Raw genomic sequence first — 24,848 nt, 5'->3', positions numbered from 1 at the left:
CGACCTACTACAGAAGTGGCTAGTGGAGCGGTTAGATGATCTCGCTCCTCTTATTGTGCCTCGGACGACTGCTAGGCGGACCTCCGTGCCGTGGTTTACTGACTCTCTTGCACTTTCCAGACGAAACTGCAAGGTAGCAGAGAGGCTCTGGCGCAAGCAGTATGATCCCAAGGCCAAGGCCGCTTATAGGGCTACCATCAAGATCTATCATGCTGATATTCTGGCCAAAAAAAAGAACTATTATGCAGCAAGAATCGAGTCCCCCTCCAGTTCCTGCAGGGAACTTTTTACTATTGTCAAGGAGTTTGTGACTCCGAAGGCCAGTGCTTCACATCATGAGTTTTCCGAGCCATGGGTGATCTCGATAGCTAGTTTTTTTCTCTACAAAAATTAAGCAGATTCAAGAGTCCTTTCCCTCCCCGTACCCTAGTGTTGTTACCATCTCGAAGCACCAGTTGAATTTGATAACTAACCTCTCTGAGTTTCCACCCATCTCTATGTCAGCCTCCCGGGACCTCCTGTCCAAACTGAAATCAGGCTCACCATCTGACCCCTGCCCTGCTGGTTTTCTAGTTAGGGCTGGTGAGGCTTTGAACCCATTAATCAACCCCATTCTCAACCTTTCTTTGTCAAGTGGTGTAGTCCCTTTGGTTTGGAAACAGGCGATGGTTGTTGCATTACTTAAAAAGTCGGGTCTTGATCCTGAGACCCTCGCCAACTATAGGCCGATTTCCCTCTTGCCTGCTCTCGCTAAGACAATAGAAAAGCATGTTCATACTGTGCTCTCCAATTATCTTGAGACCCATTGCCTGCTGCATTCCTCCCAGTCGGGCTTTCGCTCCAATCTAAGCACCGAGACAGCACTTCTGGAGGTTAATGAGGCCATCAAGAAAGTGTTGGATGAGGGAGGAAGAGCTATGTTGGTAATGTTAGACCTGTCGGCTGCTTTCGACACCGTCCCTCATGAGGGTCTCCTCAACAGACTCCATGAGATCGGTCTGAGAGGGACGGTGTTGAACTGGTTTAGACCTTACCTAGCTGGTCGCCGACAGGTGGTCTGAGCCCCCCATACTCAGCCGAAGTGCCGCCTTTGGAGGTCGGAGCTCCTCAGGGGTCGGGGCTTAGCCCGACTCTTTTTAACATCTTTATGACCCCTTTGGCGGTGCTGGATGAGTCTTTTGGGGCTCAGATCGTATCATACGCTGATGATACTCAGCTCCTTTTCACGTGTGGGAAGGGGGCTGAGTTCAACGAGGAGAGCATCCGTGGGTGTCTTGAGGCTGTGTTCGAATGGTTTCAGCGAAACAGCCTCAAATGTAACCCTGGAAAATCTGAGGTGCTTTTCTTCGGGTGTCAGGCAGACCCTAAGTGGCAGGATTGGTGGCCTGCGAACATGTCCCCGCCCACGTCCTCCTCGCAGGTTGCGAAGAATCTGGGGGTCAAAATTGATAACTGCCTGTCTCTTAAGTCCCAGATCCTTGGTCTGACGGGTACCTGCTTTGGTCTCCTTAAAATGTTGCGCAAGTTTCTTCCCCTGCTCCCGCTTGCGCATAGGAAAACCACTGTCCAGGCTCTCATCTGTTCTAGGCTGGACTACTCAAATGTTTTGTATTTGGGTCTTCCCGACTATCTCTTACAGAAACTTCAGGTGGTCCAGACTTCGGCTGCTCGGGCAGTCTTTGGTCTGCCGCGCCGCTCGAGAGCCTCGGACCTTTTACACTCCCTACACTGGCTCCCTATTCGCAAGCGGATTGTTTTTAAAACACTTACGCTGGCGCATAAGGCTCTCCATGCTGTAGGAGCTGTATATATTCAGAAACGCCTTGCTTTTTACAAGCCTGTCAGATCCCTAAGATCGGAATCTCTTGGTCTGGCCACGGTTCCTTCTGTCAGGAAAGCAAGGGTGGGGGGGCGCTCTTTTAAACACCTGGCTCCCAAGCTCTGGAATGCCCTCCCTTTGTCGCTTCGCGGTATCTCGAACCTGTTGGCCTTTAGAAAAGGCCTGAAGACATGGCTCTATGGACAGTGATCTGCTGTTTTTCTTTACGTTCCTCCCTCTGCTTTCTGTTAGTCTGCTGTGGGTTTGAAAGCGCCGGGACACTCCTTGGAGTAGCCGAGCGCTATATAACATTAACATTAACTCCCTTCAGTGATACTCCACTCCACTTCACGATACACCAATTCACTCTACTCCATTTCACTCCACTTTAAGCCACTCCATGCCACTCCACTCCCCTCATTTCTACGCCATGCCCCTCCACTCTACGACACACCAGTCCACTGTGCACCACTCCACTCTTCGCCACTCCACTCTAGCTCACTCTATGACATGGCACTCCACTCTACTCTACGACACACCACTCTACTCCACTCTATGCCCCTCCACTCTATGCCACTGTATGTTACCCTACAGCATTCCACTCCACTCTATGACACGCCACTCTACTCTATGACATGCTACTCCACCCATGACGCTTCACTTCAATATACAACATTCCATACCGCTCGACTCTACCAGACGTCGCTCCACTCTACCAGATGCAACTCCACTGTTCGACTTGCTACTCCGACCTACACCATGATACTCCATTCTACAACTTGCCACTCCACTCTGCTCTTGCACTTTAATACACAGTGCGACAACTCTATAAGTCTCTATTCCACTTACTGTACATAACACCTCTCTACCCTATGCTCCTCCTCTCTACTACATTGTACGCTACTCTACAAGGCCACTCCACTCTACTCTACGACTCGTCACTCTACTGTACGGCACTCCACTCTACTCTATGACGCACCACTCCACTGCACTCTACTATGCAATGTTTATCCCCCTCCACACAACTCAACTGTACGCCATTCCACTCTATGCCACAACACTTTACGCACAACACTTTACGTCATGACACTCTGACACAACACTGTTTAACACTGTTTAACACTACTCTATGCCACTCCACTCTATACCCATTCACTTTACTTCAGTGTACCGCACGCCACTGCACTCTAATAAACACCAAGCCATTCTTCAACAAGCTACTCCACTGTATGACACTTCACTCTATGCCAGTCGATTCTATGTCATGCCACTACACTCTATGTCATGCCACTCCACACTACGAAACTCCACTGTTCGAAGCATGTAAGCTGTAGATCACATGCTGTGCATAGCCCGCCATCTAGTGTTGGGTCCGGATATTTGCACTTTGTTTTTTGTTTGAAGAAATCTTTTCCAGTCACAAGGTAGGTGACTCCTCCTTTTGGTGATAGTGCGCATGGGCATTGACTCTATTGTTAGATTGTTTTTTTCCGCCTTCGGGTTCGGATGTGAATTGCTGCGCTCCGGTTCGGCACTGTTTCTCGGGTTCCCTTCGACATGCAATCCACTACCATCAACGGTATTGTTTCCCAATCGCGTTTCCTATTCTCCGCGTATCGTTTAGAATCAAGAATCTTTGATTGGAAAACTTGTGGAGGGCGGTTGGGCCTATCCGCGCCGGGCTCGCTAGCAGTCGCTGGAACGGACTCCATTCAAGTTCTGTCCCAGGTGTCGCGCCAAGTTTCTGTGCACCGACCTGCACGTACTGTGCAATCTCTGCTTGTCCCATGGAACACGACAAGATAGTCTGCGACGTGTGCCGATCGTTTCGATCGAAGAAGACGCTCCGTGACCGACAGGCTCGACATCACGAAATGCAACAACAAGGCAGCTCTGTACCGGACATCTTCAGAGAAGATTCCGACCAAGAACACGCTCAAGGAGCCGAGGAAGAAGAATATGTCTCTGTGTCCGAAGCCGACTCCGACACCAAAGAAGAGGAGCAAGTTACACCGGGTCAACGTACCGTGAGTACAGAAACCCCCTTGCCCCAACAACCAAAACCTAAAAAGGCTTCGGTCCTACCTCTGCCTGCGGGCCAAGGTCGGCACGAAAAAGAGTTTCGAGCACCCCGCCTGCGGGCCAGTCGCTGAAACACAAAGAAAAGCCCTCTGGATTAAGTCGGCCTCCTAGCGGGCACCAAACCAAAATCCTCGGCGCCAAAAACCAAGCATGTCTATCCTCCATCTTTGTCCAAGCCTAAATCTTCGGTGCTGAAGAGTTCGGAGCCGAAACTCTGGATGCAGAAAACTACAACTAAAGAGAAAAAAACTCCAACAAAAGATTTTTGGTCGATGTTCAACCTCCGGATCCGAAACAAGAAGAACTGGTCATAAACCCAGATACTGGACATATTCATGCCAAATTACCTGAAAAATTGAAATTGACACATCAGGATGAGCATCATATACCTCTAAAGAAAGGTAATATGGGTACAAACCATCACCACCTGATATTCCACCTCCTTCACCTATTAATCCTCACCTACTTATTACCCCCACTAATTCACCACCACCACTATCACCTGACCAACAGGATGAGGGGGATGGGGATGACAACATGCCACAAGATGCTGATCCATGGGAGGATTATAATACTGATCCACATACAGACACTGACCCTGATTTGTATCCATCAAGGCCATCACCACCTAATAACAATAAAGGTTATGTTGAGCTTTTTAATAGGGCTGTTTACTATCATGGGGTGGAATTGCATAAAGAAGCTTTAGAGGAGGACTTCTTATTTGAGACATTAAGCTCCACTCAAAAAACAACACTCACTTTACCAATGTTTAAGGGGTTGCTTAAGTATGCAGATGAGGTTTTCAAAGACCCTGTCAGGGCAAGAATAGTCACGCCCAGGGTTGAGAAAAAATATAAACCAGCACCTACTGACCCTGCTTACATCAAAGGTCAACTGCCCTTAGACTCATTGGTGGTCACTAATGCTCGTAAAATAGCAAATTCACAAACAGGTGAGGATCCTCCTCCTGATAAAGAGTCGAAGTTAATTGATGCCTCTGGTAAAAGGGTATCTTCTCAGGCAGTTAATCACTGGCGCATTGCCAAAGCTTAGGCTTTGCTAGCCAAATATGATAGAGCTCATTATGATGAGTTGGAAAAACGTACCCAATATCTGCCTGATGAGCATAAAGCTAAGGCAAATGATGTCATACAAGAAGAAAAACTCATTACCAATCCCTCCATCAAATGTGCATTAGATGCAGCAGACACAGCAGCATGTGCAGTAAACGCAAGTGTGTTGCTATGCAGACACGCATGTTTAAGAAAATAAGGTTTCAAACCTGAGGTACATTCTAAATCAACCTTTTGACAAGGAACACCTATTTGGCCCAACAGTTGACACCTCGCTGGGGAAAATGAAAAAAGACACTGAGGTCGCAAAGTCCATGGGGGCTTTACAATTACCTGCTAGTAGAGGTTCCTTCCGCCGCTCCTTTTACAGGGGTGCTTCCAAAACTGTTATCACAGAAAATCACTCCTCCTCTTACAAGTGCAACAATCAATTGCCCTCATCAATAGGATATTTTGGAGGAGGTTTTAGGGGAAACAATGATAAGGGCAGAGGCAACTCCACACGCACTTCCCCCGCTAATAACAGTCACTTGCTTCCACTACCCTACGATCATTCCACTCCTGTCGGGGACGTCTCACTCAATTTCTCCCTGTCTGGAACACCATCACCTCAGACACATGGGTTCTACAAATTATCCAATATAGTTACTGCCTGGAACTTACAGACACTCCCCCAAACATTCTTCTAAGATCACATGCAATGTCACTGGAACATCTCGCCCGTCTAAAAAAAGAGGTTCACTCTCTGTTAGTAAATGAAACAATAGAGCCAGTCCCATTGAAACATCAAGGAACCGGAGCATACTCCTTCTACTGCTACATTCCCAAGAAGGACGGATCTCACAGGCCTATACTGAACCTCAGAGAACTCAATCTATACATTCAATCAGACCACTTTCACATGGTCACTCTACAGCAAGTACTTCCACTTCAACAAGGCAACTTCCTGTCCACACTGGACTTAAAGGATGCCTATTTCCATATCCCAATACATCCTGCTAATCACAAATACCTAAGGTTTGTAGTAGCAGGACAGCATTATCAGTTCAAGGTGCTTCCATTTGGAGTAACAACCACACCCAGAGTTTTCACCAAGTGCTTAGCAGTAGTCGGAGCTCACCTTCAAAGATAACACATTCACGTCTTCCCATATCTGGATGACTGTCTCATAAAAGCCAGCTAACAAAAAAGCTGTCTCCGTCACACTCACAAGACAGTGCAGTTGCTCCACGAGCTTGGATTCATAGTAAACCTGTCCAAGTCTCATCTACAGCCATCCAACACACAGGTGTATCTGGGAGCCACAATAGATACATAAAAGGCTTTGGCCTTCCCCAATCTGGCCAGAATCCGCAACATATAGACTCTGCTCTGCCAGTTTCAGCCTCATCACTCATTATCAGCTCTAGTGTTCATGCAGTTACAAGGGAGGATGGCGTCCTGCATATTAATAGTCCCTTATACAAGACTTCACCTGCGTTCCCTTTCAAGAGTGCTTAGCATGTAGGTGGAACCAGGGTCAGGGTCGGTTATCACTTCTAGTGATGGTGGACGGCCGCACCCATCGCTCTCTGCATTGGTGGAATACACAAAACATTTCAAAAGGGCTGCCCTTCATTGACCCAGTTCCACAGATAGTGCTAACAGCAGACGCATCGCTCACTGGTTGGGTTGCTCATCTCCAAACACATACAGTTCAGGGCATGTGGAGTCTGCAGCAAACGCAGCTCCACATAAACCATCTAGAGCTGCTAGCAATGTTTCTAGCGTTCAAAGCGTTTCAAGTTCATCTAGTAGGCAAAGCTGTCCTGATCCGTACAGGCAACATGACAGCAATGTACTACATACAAAAGCAAGGGGGGACCCACACTCTCCAGCTGTCCCAACTAGCACAGACCATCTGGAGATGGGCCATGCATCACAGAATGTTTCTCCTGATAGAACACCTTCCAAGAGTAAACAATCAAATTGCAGATCTGCTCAGTCAAAGACAACAAATCCACGAATGGGACTTCCACCCTCAAGTTCTCGTCCCATTCTTTCCAATGTGGGGCTTTCCAGACATAGATTTGTTCGCCACAAACCTAAACGCAAAATGCCCAAACTTCGCATCCAGACATCCACACCCATTGTTCAAGGGCAATGCACTATGGATGAATTGGTCTGGGATATTTGCCTACGCTTTTCCGCCTCTCCCTCTCATTCCATTTGTGGCCAGAAGCTAAAACAGGCATCCTTGACATTAATCCTAGTTGCTCCCTCAGGGGCTCGACAACCCTGGTTCACAACCCTGTTGGAGCTCTCAGAAGTTCCTCACCAAAAACTACACCTCACTCTCAATATGGTCACTCAGAGACATAGAGAAATAAGACATCCAGATCCCAGCCAACTCAACCTTGTGATCTGGCACGTGAAATCTTAAAGTTTGGCTACCTTAATCTTGGCATAAAGCTGCGTCTGAACTGGGGTGGCGAAGTGAACTAAAGAACGACGATGGATTCAACCCAGATCTGTGACTGGGGGTGAAAAGTTTCAGCTCTCTGTCCATCATTTCTTTGTGTTAACCGTAATCTTCTGCCAGACTGTATAAAAATTATCAAAGAGGCTAGACGTCCTACAACAAGAGCATGGTATGCAGCAAAGTGGAGGCGATTTGTGATATACTGCAATAGCAATCAAATAGATCCACTGGAGGCTTCAGTTCAAAACATCATTTGCTATTTACTACATCTGCAGCGTTCCAATTTAGTGTACTCTTCCATATGCTTACATCCTGCTGCAATAACTGCAAACCTACAGAACAGACAACATCTATCTCTTTTTAGAGGGCCTGTCATCAAAGCATTTATCGAGGCACTTAAAAGAATCATTTCTCCAAGACTTCAACCTGCTCCAGTGTGGAATCTCAACATTGTCCTCACCAGGCTGATGGGTCCCCCCTTTAAAACATTGCATAAATGTGAAATACAATTCCATACTTGGAAGGTAGCTTTCCTCATAGCTATCACATCTCTGAGGAGAGTGGGTGAGCTTCAGGCACTTACCATAGAGGAACCATTCTTACAAATACATCATAACAAAGTGGTTCTGCAGATCAACCCTAAATTTCTACCAAAGTCATTTCTGCTTTTCATAACAATTATTTTGTTGTGTTGCTTGTATTCTTCCCTCAACCAGATTCTGTGGCAGAACATGCTTTACACACTTTAGATGTGAAAAGAGCTATTCTTTACTATGTAGAAAGTACAGAACCTTTCCGCAAAACAATACAACTATTTGTCGCTTTTGCACCACCACATAAAGGCAATCCAATATCAAAGTCCGGCTTTGCAAGGTGGATAGTCAAATGCATTCAGATATGCTATGCAAAACCAAAAAGAACTCCCCCTAGAGCACACCCCACTTGCAAACTAGGGGAATTCATGCCATTTCTAGGAAACATACCCATAGATGATATCTGCAAAGCTGCAACATGGTCTACACCTCACACATCCACAAAACACTATTGTGTAGATGTGTTAGCAGGACAGCAAGCTTGTGTGGACCAAGCAGTTTTACGTACCCTATTTCAGACCACTGCAACAGCTACAGGTTATACACCGCTTTGGGAGATAACTGCTTTTTAGTCTATGCCCAGCATATGATCTACAGCTCACATGCCTCGAACGGAAAATGCTACTTACCCAGTATGCATCTGTTCTTGGCATGTAGAGCTGTAGAGTGACATGCGCTCACCCGCCTCCCCGGGTACCTATACCTGTTGCAGTTACATCTTAATTAGATATATACATACATGGACATCTCTTACTATTCTTACTAATTCCATTATCACCCTCTGGGGCAAACAATCTAACAATGGAGTCTAGGCCCATGCGCACTATCGCCAAAAGAAAGAGTCACCTACCTCGTGACTGGAAAAGACTTCTACGATCAAAAACAAAGTGCAAACACCCACGACCCAACACTAGATGGCGGGCTATGCCCTGCATGTGACTCTATAGCTCTACATGCCTACTAGATGCATTCTGGGTAAGAAGCATTTTCCTTACGCCCCTCACCTCTAGGACACTGACTCAGCACTCTATACACGCCACTCCACTCACTCTATGACATCCCCCACACTGTACGCCACTTGTCTCTACGATACACCACTCCATTCTACGCCACTGCACTCTATGCTGCTCCACTGTTTGTCATGACATCCTACGCCATGACACTCTACGTCACAGCACTCTATGCCATGACTCTCTATGCCACGACACTCTAAAGCACTCCGCCTTACGAGACTCCACTCAACGCCACTCCACTGTACGACACTTCACTGTACGACACTCCACTCTACGACACTACACTCTACGATTTGAAACACATATTTATGACAAAGATTGAAATTCATTGAAAACACCAAAGGTTGAGGATGAGTTATAGTTAGGAAAAATACATTCATCATTTCTCTATAAAACCAATTTAAACTACGCAAGGATTTGAAATTCTAAACTTAAAGGAATAACTGAAAGTTATAATTTGCGCATCACCTAAAACTTACTATACCTCCGTACACAGTGTTTTGAACTTGCTAGTCAGACTACATGAACTATAACTTGTCCTTGTACCATGCACAGTATTCTCATAAATTATGTCATTTGAGCCGTCATGAGTGTTGCTGTGATTGCTATAATTTAACATGGTATAAATAATGTGAGTTGAAAATATATAATGAGTGCATAGGGATGGTGGGAGTTATAGTACATGTAATCTGGCTAAGTTTATTCATTGTGTGTAAATAGATATAGGTATATATATAAACATACACATATAAAAACCTATATATATTTATGTGGTTATATACAGTTTATGTACATATATGTGCATTATATACGTATGTATTACCATAAATGTGCAGATGAGTGTGTATACATACATATGTATCTATATATATATATATATATATATATATATATATATATATATATATATATAGATAGATAGATAGATAGATAGATAGATATATCTATCTATATATCCACACAGCTTCTGTTTCACCGGCGTAACACCACAGAATCGCGGACCACCAAGCAGCTCATAAGTATTTAAAGAAGGTTTATTATCTCTTCAAAGGTCACTTCTGGCATGACGCGTTGCGGGTAATGAATACCCTTGCTCATATATATATATATATATAGATATATCTATTACCTACTGGCGGTCGCCAGTAGGTAGTTATAGTTAGGACCTAGTTTCCATAGGAAATCTGCAACCTTTTATTTGGAATAACTTTGGCACCAGTGGACGAATATTCGCGAAATTCTCCAAGAAAATGGCCTGCTCCGCTCCGCTCCTTCCCTGAAAGTTTGGGGTTGATTCGTCAAGCAGGGGCCGAGAAAAAAAGGGGGGCCCCAAAACGTGTTTTCCCCATGCAATTTTCCATAGGACCTTTAGCCATGGCTACAGCCCAAACGGCTGAACGGAATTACACCAAATTTGGCAAAAAGGTAGAGTTCGGTTCGCAGATCACGCTTTTTGTTAAATGGTGTAAATCTGTTCAGTAGTTCCTGAGAAAATCAAAAGTAAAATCATAGATATATCTATCCCGAGCACGAGCTGAATGCTAATTGGCTGTCAACACTCCAAACCAAGCCAGGAAGTGTTGGCAGCCATCTTGTGCCTCTGTAGAACCGAGGCACAAGAAAGTAGAAAAACAAACGTGCAGAACGCAAAAAGGGGGCAGGGTAGAAACACCCTGACCCCTTCGGCCTTGTCAGGGGGTCCCACAAGGACCCCCAAGGCCCACAAAATTATTATTTATTTTTCAAATCGCGGGGTACGTGTAGGTACCCCGTGAAAAAAAAAAAAACGGTCTGCTTTTTTAAAAATTAGCCGCCGGGGGGACCAAATCCCAGGGGCATAATGTAAAAGAAAGTGTCGGGCATCCCCCACCACACTGCCCCGGGGACCGCCACCCCCGGGGCAAAGTAATTATGATAGCGGGGCAGCCCCGGGGACCGCCACCACCCGGGGCTTTGATATTAATGATGGGGGCCTCTAAGGCCCCCCGAGCCCAGGGGACCGCCACCCCCGGGGCTTTCTTACTAAGTATGCGGGGGGCTCACGGCCCCCCGCAGCCCCGGGGACCGCCTCCCTCCAGGGCTTTGATATTAATGATGGCCCGGGGACCGCCACCCCCAGGGGCTTTCTAAATAAATATGCGGGGGGCTCACGGACCCCCCACCCCCGCAGCCCCGGGGACCGCCATCCCCCAGGGCTTTCATATTAATGATGGGGGGCCTCTAAGGCCCCCCGAGCCCAGGGGACCGCCACCCCCCGGGGCTTTCTTACTAAGTATGCGGGGGGCTCATGGCCCCCCCCCGCAGCCCCGGGGACTGCCACCCCTCGGGACTTCCTTTCTTTATTTAAAAAAAAACATAAACCTGTGTGGGGGGCTCAAGCCCCCCCACACGCCCCGGGGACCACCACCTCCCCGGGGCTCTAATATGTAAAATTGTGACCGACCCCCAGCCACCACCCCCCGGGGCTTTTAAGAGGTGGGAGGGGGGGCCGCTCAGCCCCCCTCCTGGAGCCCTCGATGGCCCTGTGGACCGCCACCCCCCAGGGCAGGCTGCAGTGTCCCGGGGTGGCCACCTCCGGCACACTGCTGTTTGCTATGGTAGGGCGAGAGCTTAGCGGCTCCCACCCTGCCACAGCAAACTGCTTTGATTCTTGAAAGAAAGAGCAGAAAACCTGCTCTCTCTTTCAAAAATCAAAGCGGATTGCTTTTCTGCATGGGGAGCAGCATGTTAGCTGCTCCCCATGCAGAAAAGCAAACCCGGCTCCCGCAGGATGCGGGGAGCCGGCAGGGACCTTGGGGGGCTTAGGGACCCCCCAACGGCCCCCAACGAGGAGGGCCAGGCCCCGGGTGATGGGGTCCCCAGGGCCAAAAAAAAAAAAAGAAAAAGAAGGGGGGCTACACTTCTTAAAAGTATTTTTAAAAAACAGGATCGGGAGAAGGCCACCCCCCCTTCCTGCACCTCTATGCAAACGCGCCCCCTGGCGTGTTTGCAGAGGTGGAACTACTTCCACTTGCATACTGGGGGTCCCTGGGAGACTCCAGTATGGGCCAGGGGGCTCCCTTGCAAAGAGGTGTAATGAGGCCATGCCCCTTTTTACACCTCTCTGCAACGCAGCCCCCTGGCGCATACTGGAGGTTGCTGGTGGGCTAGTTGGCCCTCAGGGACCCCCAGTATGCAAGGGGAATTAGTTACCTCTCTGAAAAAGCGCCAGGGGACTGCGTTGCAGAGAGGTGTAAAAAGGGGCGTGGCCTCATTACACCTCTGCAACGCAGCCTTCTGGCGCATACTGGAGGTTCCTAGTGGGCTAGTTGGCCCCAAGGGACCCCCAGTATGCAAGGGGAATTAGTTCCCCCTCTGCAAACGCGCCAGGGGGCTGTGTTGCAGAGAGGTGTAAAAAGGGGCAGGTCCTCATTACACCTCTCTGCAAACGCGCCAGGGGGCTGCGTTGCAGAGAGGTGTAATGAAGCCATGCCCCTTTTTACACCTCTCTGCAACGCAGCCCCCTAGCGCATACTGGAGGTTCCTGGTGGGCTAGTTGGTCCCCAGGAACACCCAGTATGAAAGGGGACTTAATCCCCCAACTTAGAACACGCTACAGGGCACGTTTGCACAGTGCTGAAGGTAGGGGGTGGGGTTTGAGGTGATGTGAATGCAAACATGCCCTGTGGCGCGTTTTAAGTTGGGAAATGCCTCGACCCCTTCCTTCACTATTGTGGAAAATATTCCTGTAAAATCAGCTGAACTACGAATTCTGATTTATTCACCTGCTATTACAAGAGACGTCAGCGCTGCATCTTTGAACGCACTACTGATCCTGAAAAGTAATTCTAGCCATACTTACAGTAACTTGAATTTCCTTTCATAGGCTATCATTGACTGGTTTCACTTGGAAATTTTTCCAAGTGTGGAGTTTTGGAACTTTGAAAAAGTTCCTCTAAAATCAGCCGAACTACAAATTCCGATTTACTCACCTGTTATCAGGAGAGACCTCAGTGCTGCATGTTTCAGCCCACTACTGATCCTGAAAAGTAATTCTAATTGTAGTTACAGTAACTTGAATTTCGTTCCATAGGTTAACATTGACTGGTTTCACTTGGAAATTTTTTTAAGTGTGAAGTTTTGGAACTTTGAAAAATTCCGCATTTACGCGTGTTTGAGCTATTGACATTGGAAATGACAATGCCTTTTATTTTTTGTTTTCGTTTTTAAAGCATAAATAAAAGGCATTGAGCATCAAGCTTGTCTTTGAGAATCCGACTCCCGGATAGAGTTCAATCAGTATTACTATATGCTGATAACCTCAACCTTATTTGGATGATTGCCCTGCTCCTGTTGCTGATATAACGCAATTGCTTGTGCACTTTGCTGCAGGGTCTATTGTTTGAGTTAACTAGCCCAAATCATGCACTGTTCTCCAATATTCCATTCACTCATCATGACCTAGACGGCGACCCATTACGTTGGGAGAGCACAACATTTAGCTATCTGGGTATTTTGTGTATACCACTCTGATCAGGACCTCCTAGAGATTAACTTGTCTATACCACTCCGATCAGGACCTCCTAGAGATTAACTTGTCTAGGGCAGTGTCATCCTTCTTTTATCAGATTGAATTTTGGAAAACTCTTCCTCTAGTGCCCATTGGGTTCATGCCTATGTTGAAAATGGAGGTCCTTACCTAACCGCTAAATTAGGTTTTCAATCTTCCGCTAGCCTTCCACCCTTTTTTAGGAACATGAATTAACTCCTTGGCAAACTGATCGTGATGCGGGTAGACAGAATGTGGCTCTTGCAAAATGTTGTCACCTAACCAATAAGGGTGGTTTTAGTGCTCCACATCTAGAGTTTTACTGTCTCGGGGCCCAAGTTTAATGGTTGAGGAGGTGGTTTTCAGGCCTCTCCCTTGAAGAGACATCTACTTGTTCAGCACTGCTGAAATACAAAAACCTGAACATATATGATTACTTTCGGAGCCCCGGCTATCCCATTTCCAGCCTCGTCTTCCAGACTGCGCTGTACTGTTACTTGCATGCTTTGCACCTGACTAAGAAACTTCACCCATATGCACTGTCAATTTCTTTGCTGGGTCTCCCTACGAATGTCTGACAAAATGTTGATATACAAAAAATTGACATACAAAAATATTGCAACAAAAATATCGATGTCAACAATATCGACATCCTATCTCCAACAAGGTAAGTACAAAAATATCGAGAGAAAAAAATATCGATGTCAAAATTATCGTAATTAAAAAATATTGTTTTTTTAATTAAAAAAAATATGTAAAATAAATTAAATAATACTTATAAATGTAATAAACATAGTTAAAAATATGTTATAATATTTCAAATTAATAATTAATATACCTAATGTAATTAAAAAAATAATTAACCATATACATATAATACATAATATATATACTTACTTAATAATAACTTTGACTAATTATTTTAATAAATTATAAATAATTAAAAATATTATACACTACAAATACATCTATACACATAAAATAATATTATAAATAAAAATTTAATAAAAATGTAAAACAAATTAAAATAAGTTAAGAGAATGAAGGATAGAGTAGGTTTAAAAATTACTATTCCCACTCCAAAAAGTGCAACAGTAGGGAAAGTGTTGGATAGCGTAGGGGTAAAAATTACTATTCCCACTCCAGATAGTGCAACAGTAGGAAAAGTGTTGGATAGCGTAGGGGTAAAAACTACTATTCCAACTCCAGAGAGTGCAACAGTAGGGAAAGTGTTGGATAGCGTAGAAGTTAAAATATAACATACTTAGAAATAAATTAAAATATTTAAATATTTAAAAAATTCATTATTAAATAAATCTAAACTATACATAATTATTAAAAACATAATTACCAATGGATAATTAAGTATCAATAAATTAATAATAAATACCAAATAATAAAAATGTATTACCAATTAATAATTAACAATAATATAATTAGCAAAAACAATTAATGAAAATACATTATTACTTAATTACATTTAAATTACCTCTCACCCTATTCCCCTATAAACCCATAACCCGCTACAGAACATAATTATCAATTAACCAATTAATTAAAATCAATTACCAATTAATGAAAATTAATTTATAATTCCTAAAAATGAATAATTAATGTAGTATAATTAAATTACTTCCCACCTTATTCCCCTATAAACCCAAAACCCGCTACTGTACTAAAATACAAAATGTACTTAAATTACATTAAAAAAATACATATTAAATACATAATAATATACATAAAAATCATAAAAATCGATATTAGTAACATCGATATTAGTAACATTGATATTACTTACAGCGATATTAACAAAATCGATATTACTTACCTTTGAAATTCTGTCCCTTCGATATTAAAAAAATTGATGTTACTTACCTTCTATATTCTGTACCTGCGATATTTAAACATTGATATTATTGTATATCGATATTATGACCTATTTGGTGAGGAACACTTGCTCCCCTTTACAAAACTCATAGACACAAACTCCGTCTGGGTCAATTCTTACTCTGCAATACTCTCCATCGCGCCCTGCAGCAGGTTTGGCACATCTCAGATTCCATCCGTGAACCTCACTCACTCATCCAATTGTTATATACTATAGGTCTAGAACTCATGCTACATCTCATGGTTCTATAGAACCTTTCTCCCTTTGGCATCTCTATGATAGGTCTCCTTAGAGCGAGGCAGAGTTCTTCATGATAAGGAATGGTCTCTCACTCTAGAGGTCTCCCAGCTTATATCTAGAAATTCCAAATTAAAATGAATACAGTACTTTGTACTCCACATAGTCTACCGAACTGCGCTCGATATGCATAAATACTTTCGGCAAGCGGCATCTATGTAACCCAGACGTTCAACCAAAAATGCTGGCCTCATGAGTATGCAATGGAGCTGCCCCTTCCATAACTTCTTCTAGACTGACATAACAAAACCTGCTTACATCCATCATATGTAAGCCTACCCCCTTAGATTGGCCTTCGATAGCACTAGGCATGTACAAGAGGTCCAAGGAAGACCGGTCTGGGTCCAGTTTAGCCAATTTTATTCTCTTTCTGACAAAACGAGCGATAACTCTACAATGGAATTCTGAGTTTACCTCTTTCACCACATCTTGGTTCCAAAGTCTCTCAAAATGGGCCAAATGTGGGGTATTGAGAAGAAAATCTCCATAAACACCCTTTGGTAGCTACTTAGGACTCCCTCCTTGAGCATCTGAAAAGGATTGTTGGTGAAATTCTCCCACCTTGATTTCACACTGTCCCACCGACACTCTTGAAACACTGATCCTCAATAGTTATCAGTCGAATCATCACAAATCAAGTCATTAGTTACCGCCACTCCACTTTCTAGGCACTTTATCCCATTACCCTTTCCATGCCCTTGATTCTCCCTCCCCCGGTCAGTAGTTGTCCCTTCCATCTCCCCTCCCAGTTACCATCCCAGTTTTCAAAACGGTTATAATGATTAGCATGTATTAATATGTCTCAACATGTGCAAAAATATTACGACGGTTGAGGTGCATCATTTAGAATCCAACATCTTTCAATATTCTAATGCGATTCCAAGGTAAACATTACCTTGGAATGTACTTCCGTTTAATTTGGATATTTGGAGATTTGGAGGGGTATTTATAAAGCGCGGCGTTCGCTCCGGAAGGAGCATCATGGCGCTGAAAATCCTTGAAGCCAGGTCGCAGAGTGGTAGGGGGGAGGCTAGATGGAAGCTTTGGTCCAATCGTCGGGAAGATTGAAAATCCATGTTTTGAGAAGTTTTCTAAAAGGCTTCTCAAGTGTCTGAAGTCTTAGGTGTCTGGGCATACTGTTCCAGGCTTTGATAGCCAGGGTGCTTAGGGTTTTACCGCCTTTAGACTTCAGGTTGAACCTGGTGGAGGTCATGAAATTTTCTTGGGCAGAGCGAAGGGAACGACTCGGGTTGTAGTGTGGGAAGCGTCTGGTAAGATAGATGGGACCTGTTTTGTTAAAGGCCCGAAAGGCAACGGTGAGAATCTTGAAGAGTATTCTCTTATGCAGGGGAAGCCAATGTAAGGTCTTTAGGGCTGCGGAGATTGAGGATTTGCGAGGTAATTTTAAGACAAGGCGGGCGGCAGTGTGTAAAACACTTTGGAGTTTGGAGAGGGTAGACTTCTTGGTTCCTGCCAGGAGGCCGTTACAGTAGTCCACGCGCGAGAGAATGAGGGCCACTGTTACCATTTTTCTAGAGTCTAGGGGGAGAAAGTCGAAGAACTTTCTCAGGGATTTGATTATGCCGAAGCATTTGCCGGCCACGGTCGTGGCGTGATGGTCAAATGAAAGATCAGAGTCAAAAAGTACCCCGAGGTTTCTTGCAGTAGTGACGGTCTGGGGGGGGGCGGCGGAATTGTCAGGCCACCAAAGGGCAGGACAGAAAGAGGCGTTCTTTCCGATGGGGAGGATCTCTGTTTTATTTGAGTTGCAACGGAGGTGGTTTGAGTCCATCCATTGGAATACAGCAGTTAGGCAGTGTTTAAGATTGAGCTCTGCCTTGTTGGATTTGTCGTCTAGGGGGATGATCAACTGAGTATCATCGGCATATGAGGTGACAGTTATGCCGAATGATTCTATCAGGGTGAGGAGAGGGATGAGGTAAATGTTAAAAAGGAGGGGGCTTAGGATGGACCCTTGGGGGAGTCCGGAAGAAACCATTTTCTCATTAGATTGAAAAGGGCCCAGGGCGACAGTTTGGGACCTATCGCTGAGAAAAGATCTGATCCATGATAGGGCTGAGTCAGAGATGCCGATGTCCATTAATCTGCTGATCAGGATGGAATGGGATATGGTGTTGAATGCTGCCGTGAGGTCAAGAAGGATCAGAATGGCCTTCTTGCTTTGGTCTTGCAGCGTTTTGATGGTGTCGGTCAGTTCAATTAAGGCAGTTTCGGTTGAATGTTTAGGCCGGAACCCGTATTGCTGAGGATGGAGTATGTTGTGGGTTTCCAGAAAGGATTTAAGTTCTTTATGGACTAGCTGTTCTGTTATTTTTCCCAGAGCGGGGAGAAGGGTGATAGGATGGAGATTGGTCAAGTCCACTGGGGATTTATTAGCTTTTTTCATAAGTGGTTTGACAACACCCTTTTTCCATAAGCGAGGAACAGATCCAGAACTGAGAGACAGGTTGATAATGTCATTGACGATAGGGTTAATCTCTTCGATGATTTGATGGAGAATCTTAGGGGGGCAGGGGTCGGAGGGGGAGCCGGATTTGCAAGAAAGAATCGCTTCTCTGGTTTGGGCCAGAGTGACCGGGGTGAAGTTTTTAAGACTGACTGCAGTCAAGCAAGGTTGATCGGGATGGGGAAGTTTATGAGTGGTTTGGGGAGGGGGGAAGTTCTTTTGGATGGAGGTAATTTTTTCGTCAAAGTATTCTGAGATCTTGTCGCATAGCTCTTGGGATGGGGGGATTTCGGGTTGGAGAGCTTTGGGATGGGTGAAGGTCTTTACTATCGTAAATAAAGTTTTTTGTTTTTGGCTGGCTTCTTTGATGGCATTTACGTAGAACGCTCTCTTGGCCGATTTGATGGCGGAGAGATAGTTTTTCCTCTGAAGTATGTAGGCGCTGCGGTCGTCATTGTCGTAGGTTCGACGCCATTTACGCTCAGCTTTCCTGCAGAGTAGATATGCGGAGGCTAAGTCAGGTGTGAACCAGGGAGCTATGTTTTTAGTTTTCTTCTGGATTCTATCAGGATGATTAGTGGGGCTCCGTTTTGTAATTTCTTGTGAGAGCCAGTTATGGAAGCGGTCGGCATCTCTATCGATGTTTCCGGATAGAGAGGGGGAGTTGGTATGGGAGATGGGATTAAGAATGAGATTTTTCTGGACGGTTTTCCAGTTGGCAGAGTGACCACGATGAGGATTGAGTTTATTGATGGTTGGAGGGCGGCAGCTAGAGATGTGGAATGGGATCAGGCAGTGATCAGTCCATATCTGGGGTAGGGGGGGCAGGATGGTGAGAGAAGGGAAATTGGAGCAAACACCATCTATGGTGTGACCTAGTGATAATATCCACCGTTAAATCGCTGTGAATAAACCTACGTAATCAAATAAAGCCTGTTTGAAAGGAAAAAACAGCTGCCAAACTATGAATCAAGGTTTATTTATTTGCAGACATTCTCGCTCTGGGTGTCTGAATGGTCTCATAATTTCATCATCGGAAGGTTTAAACAAAGAACAAACTCTGTAGTATTTATTCTCTACGATAGATAATACTGAAAATTTTTAAAAATCGCGAACACTCCGGTACTGTAAGCTCAGGGCTTGAAAAATTGTACTAGTCCTGCAGGTCTAGTACTTTAAAAAAGTCCTCGACCTAACAGCAACCTACCTGACCTCCGTCTCTGAAAGCGGAGCAAATGTGACATGATAACAAGATTTAAAGGCATCTGTATTGTTCATTTGCTTTGTGAGCAATAAAAAGGCCTTCAAATCTCGGTTTTCAAAAGTTAGTATGTTTTCCTACTCGCCAGAAAGGGCGAGTAGGACCTAAAAATAGCTCGACCTCAAAGTGGAGAAATCGAGTGGATTTGTCGAGCCCTGAAGCTACACCCCTGCTAGTATTAAACTCACCACTTGATAATTGGTCTTCTTTCCCATAGAAGAAAAACAATATGTGCCTATCATCCAAAACCTCAAACCTCTGATTGAAGTATTGCCTTTATAAGAGAAAAACAGGGTGTGCATAGGTCTGTACAAATCCTACGGTATGTGGTTTATGTAAAGGAATTTAGCTTTTTCTGTAAGATAACGAACATGACTAAACAAAAGCACCCTACACACCATGAATCGCACACCAACCAGTCAATGACAAGAGGATTTTAGCTTTTAAGTTAAAGAGCAGGCTGCCCTGCTGGAGTCACAGGGTCTACACTCATGTTCAGCGGTAACTCTCGAGGATGCGTTTGTGAATCAAAGGTGTGGGAAAGCCTCTTGTTTCCGGTAAACATCGGCTCACTAGAGCAGGGCAGATAGGTGCAGTGACTGATCACTCCCAAGCAACATTTCCAGCCAGGGCACCTAAAGAGCAGGACACAAAAGTTGCACCTCAGCAACAAGCTCCTAGAGAGGTGGCAGGAGGTGGTATTCCAGCTCGTCTTGGCATCCTATTCGCTCGCACACTTTAGGCGGGTAGTTTGAATATTTTGACGCACCCGACGGCAGAAACCTTGCAGTGGGAAGCAAACTCTGCCTATTTTTTCTAAAGTCGGAAATAAAAGGAGGACCTGGTTGCAAAGCAGAGATAAGAATGGACGCCGGGAGCAGAGCACGCGCGCCCTGAAAATCGGGTGTACTGAGCATTTACCCTGGAGATGGTGAGAGGCTGGCCAAAGTCCTTCCCACCGACGAGCCTGAAGCCCCAGGGTCAGGGGCCCTCGATAACGATACGGGTCATGCCGGACATGCTGCTGGTGTGCACTCGGGAGGTGGGGCTCTAGGAGCTGGTCCTATGCGATCTCCCCGCATCCGCAGAAGGGAATGCCAGGGAGAGCTTAAACAATCCCTGAGTCCTGCACACTCTTCCCACACCGCTAGGAGGGAGGGAGGAAGGAACACCCACAGCCTGTTGCCAGCAGCCGCACGGCTAAACTGGGAGAGCTCAAGGCAAAATAGGGAGGAGACAACGCCTCCAGAGAACGCACGGATAACCTATGGGCTGATAATCCACGACTCTCAGGAATGTAGCTTTGCCCTGCCCTGTCAATTCCGCTTCCTTGTATGGAAAAGCACTTCAAACGTCGGGGACTCTTCAAACGTGCATTCCTCCTATCAGCTGATCCAGGTCTGCCTCAGTCTTACACTATACCCACCCCCCCTAATAAAAAAAATGCCTGACGAGCAGCGAGGGACAGCAAAAAGCTGCCAGTGTGAAAAATAGTGCGTCTGTCTTACGCCGCGAGTAAAGCATCCAGTCCCTGCGTGCACATCTTCTGTCCCTCCGCGTGCACGCTTTGGAATCCATATCGATTCCAAAAGCCCTGGCATGGCGAGTCCAGCGCATGCGCGCTGCTAAAGCCAGGCGACGAGACCTAATAAAGGATCTGCATTTACTTACCTTCTACTCTAAACCTTCCTTGAACTTTTCATTTGGCGACGACCGGAAAATGTCCCTCGTTCCTCGACCGGCAAGGCATTTCAATTTACCTGGAGCCAGTTTCTTCAGCGGTCTCGGAGCTGAGTCACGGAGCGGCTTGGAGCTGCCTTCTCCACCATCTTTCTCGTGATGCTGGAAGTGGGTATTTCGTGAGTTACAGGTGATTTGCAGCTGATTTGGCCACCCTAGTTTCGTCAATCCTACGCTACACCTTTGCCTTCCCAATAAGCGCACAGATTCGCAGATCAAGCATAGTTCCGCCCATCCCCTGCCACATTGCTCATCACATTGGTGCCTTTCTAACATACACACAGATTTGCACATCAAGTCCAGTTCAGCCCTTTCTCAGAGCTGGAACACAGATTGGTGTTTCTTTGGTCCCAGCCTGCCCTCGGTCATACCTATCAGATTAACCTGTTACAGGCCACTGTTACCTACTCCTCCCAGTTGCCTAGCAACTTCGGAGCCACGGTAATTCAACCTGTCTGCTACTGTAAAAGATTAGCAGAGCCACAGTGAACTGCACACCATTACTGTTCTAACTGCTAAAATCACCTTTTCTGCACAGTTGTGTACTTTGTCTAAATGGAGCATCTGATCCACAGAAATTGTACTCTCCATTTCAACATTGGACAAACTTCTACTTATAGAAACTGTTGTGCGCATCGATGATAGGCACATCTAGGGGTTGTGAGTACTCTTTTTATTACTGTTACAGCTGTTTATCCATTTCTACTGACTAGATTTAATTCTGCAATTTTGTGAAATTTTCCTCTATTTGTAAATGCCACAATTGCTGTTTCCTTATCCCTTTGTCATTCAGCTAACATGCAACAGGGTGTACTTCCTCCTATTCCCTTCCTTTCCACCCCGGGCAATCCCCCTGTTGAGTGTGAACCGTGGTTAGAGGATTTTGAGGTATACTTAGAAGCCATTGAAGGAGAGGTCATTACTCAAAAAAAGAAGCTGGCATTGTTACACCATTCTTTAGGCACAGAAGGCAGGAAGATCCTAAATACCTAAAGCAGTAGTTTTGGGTGAAGGAGATGCCATTGATGAATACGCTTCTGCCATCAGAATGTTGGATTCTCTCTTCAGGAAGAAAAACATTATTATGGAACAACACAAATTTTATATGAGGAAACCGCTTCCTGGGGAGACAGTATAGAACTTTATGAGTGACAAACTTAAGACAGACTTAAGACAAAATCCTAACATTCTGTGAATCAGGCCTAATGATCCCCGCAGCAATGAATTTGTGAAGCGTTGTAATAGAATTATAAAGGACTGTATTCAACTCTCGGTAACCAATGGGTTGAACTGGAAGGAAGAACATTTGGAGTTGTTATGGGCACTACGCACCACTTCTTGTGCCTCCACCAAGGTCTCAGCTTTTGTTTTACCTAATGGGAGGATGGCAGCCTCCAAATTGGTCAGACCATGGATGAATGGCTTGTCTGTACCACAAGCCAAATTGGAGTGTGTGAAGGAGAGATGTAGGGAAGCTCAGAGAAGTATGCCTGTTCTGCTCTGATAAGGGGTAGACGAAAACCCACTTTCACTTTCACACAATAGGGAGTATTAAAGTTTAGTTTTCCACGCAGCCAGGAATTTTTTACCTCACTTCTCTCTTGACCCTTCCACTCTCACATCAAACACATAATTTCAATTCACTCATTAGTGCTCCCATGTCTCCGTAGCACGCCCCGTCCCGCAGAGGGGCGGGAAGAGCCCGATGATGAAGCATGCCACCAAGGGACATTTTGGTGGGTGAGGGTTGTTTTAGAACACATATCGTTATTCTCATGCAGGAAACGAGTATTTCTCTTGGGTTTAGTCACTTTTTGTAAGGATAGCACAGTTATTTGGCATTAAGAGTTGACTCTCGTTTTTCCATAACATGCAGATGAGGCTTAGTCTACAACTTTTTGTACCTCTTCAATACCTTCTATTGCTCTATATGCAGTCTCTGTATTTTGAGTTTTTTGAATGGGAAGATGTGTTGGGTCTTCAGCCTGAATGTGTGCATGGGTCATGGGGAATGCGGGAGTGTAGAATCTCAGCAGTTGGTGCTGAGACGTTAGTCTTGCTGGTCATTTACCCTGTACAAGAAGAAATAAAGGATCTGCATTTACTTACCTTCAGCTCAGAGCCTTCCTTGAACATTTCAGTTATGCATTATTATTCTAGTCAACATGCTGCATTGTCTCATAACATGAATGATTAACTAACTCTCTTTGTTTCTCACTTTAGGGAGCCCCACTGTTGGGAAAATCATAATGACAGCGGCAGCGAAACAACTGACACCCGTCACGCTGGAATTGGGTGGGAAGAACCCCTGCTACATTGATAACGGATGCGACCCCAAAATCACAGCCAACCGAGTCATCTGGGCCCACTTTTTCAATGCTGGGCAGACCTGTACTTCCCCAGACTATGTGCTGTGCACAAAAGAGATGTGCGAGAAGCTGCTGCCAGCCATGAGGGAGACGCTAGAGGAGTTTTATGGAAAGGACCCGAAGCAATCCCCCGACTTAGGACGTATTATCAACGACCGACACTTCAAGAGGTTAAAGGCACTGCTGGAATCTGGCACCATAGCCATTGGTGGGGATTCTGATGAGAAAGAGAGATATATTGGTGCGTGGTTTTTATTCATTATTTTCCTTCATGCTTTTTTTAAACCTGTAAATGTCTTTTGTTTATTAGTCTGTTTTCTCCAGAATTATCTTTCAAGCCTTGTCAATCCTCCAGCATCTTATTTGTTCTTACCACAGATCCAAAATATTTCCTCCAACACTCTTCAGATCGATTGTAGTACAATTTGTATAATATGCCGGTGGAACATTTGCAGTAAAGCATTCGTTATACCCATCCTCCAATAGCTGTCTTCCCCTTCCTTTTATTGAGAGGGCAACCAGCTTCCCACTGACATTGCTCAGAAAGTTTTATTATGAGCTTGTTGAGCTCAGAGATGACTTTCTTGTCCCTGTTCTTTGTGATCATCTACTTCTCAGATATTGGGATCTGTAGGGTTCGGGCAAGTCTGATCAAACTATGTGAAGCCCAGTGTCAAATCCATATTGTTCCATGGTGGAAGGTTTATATACCTTTACAAGAGTATCTAGTAATTCAATGAAATGTTTCTTACTCTAGGGCCTCCCCTGTCTCTTGCTGGAATACATTTGAGCTGTCTCATATTGGTGAGAAGGCTGATTGTAATGAAGCTAGGCACATGTTTACAGCCCCAGTATTTGTGGTGCCTTGTCCCATAATGCTAATGTGGCTCCAGCTGTGAGCCTCCAGCTGTGATGCTTCTTCTCAAGCCATGGTATTTTACACATATTTGAACCTGCGACGATCTGGTTCAGAATGCTCCACTGTTTTTCTGATTACTGTCTTTCCCATTCAACCAGATAGTGCAATTGGGCTGCCTGATAACATTGATAATATTTAATCACATTGGTAAAACCCAAACCACTGTCTTTTGGTCACAGGTTCATGTGTTATCTAGATATTCCTGTTTCTTTTTTGCCTGCTCAATCAAAGTCATCAATTGCTGTTTGGAGCTTTTTGAGCAGCCGTTGTGGAACTTAGAGTAGTAATTAGAGTCAAGTAGAGTTGCAATTTTCACGGAACAGAAACTGCTCTAA

The 24,848-nt window shown here is 45.0% G+C and overlaps 1 protein-coding gene across 7 annotated transcripts in view; it reads left to right on the top strand.

The window, feature by feature from the left end:
* LOC147736543 (aldehyde dehydrogenase family 3 member B1-like) overlaps positions 1 to 24,848 on the top strand; it is a 329,280-nt gene that overhangs the window by 243,095 nt on the left and 61,337 nt on the right. For all 7 annotated transcript variants that reach the window (XM_086953287.1, XM_086953292.1, XM_086953288.1 and 4 more), the window contains one exon: positions 23,449 to 23,835. In XM_086953287.1, the coding sequence (XP_086809413.1) occupies positions 23,449 to 23,835 (387 nt within the window). The remainder of the gene's footprint in view (positions 1 to 23,448; positions 23,836 to 24,848) is intronic.

The sequence above is a fragment of the Lissotriton vulgaris genome, chromosome 1_2 (genome assembly GCF_964263255.1).
Source record: "Lissotriton vulgaris chromosome 1_2, aLisVul1.2, whole genome shotgun sequence".
Taxonomy (NCBI): Eukaryota; Metazoa; Chordata; class Amphibia; order Caudata; family Salamandridae; genus Lissotriton; species Lissotriton vulgaris.
This window is presented reverse-complemented; position numbering and strand designations above follow the sequence as displayed.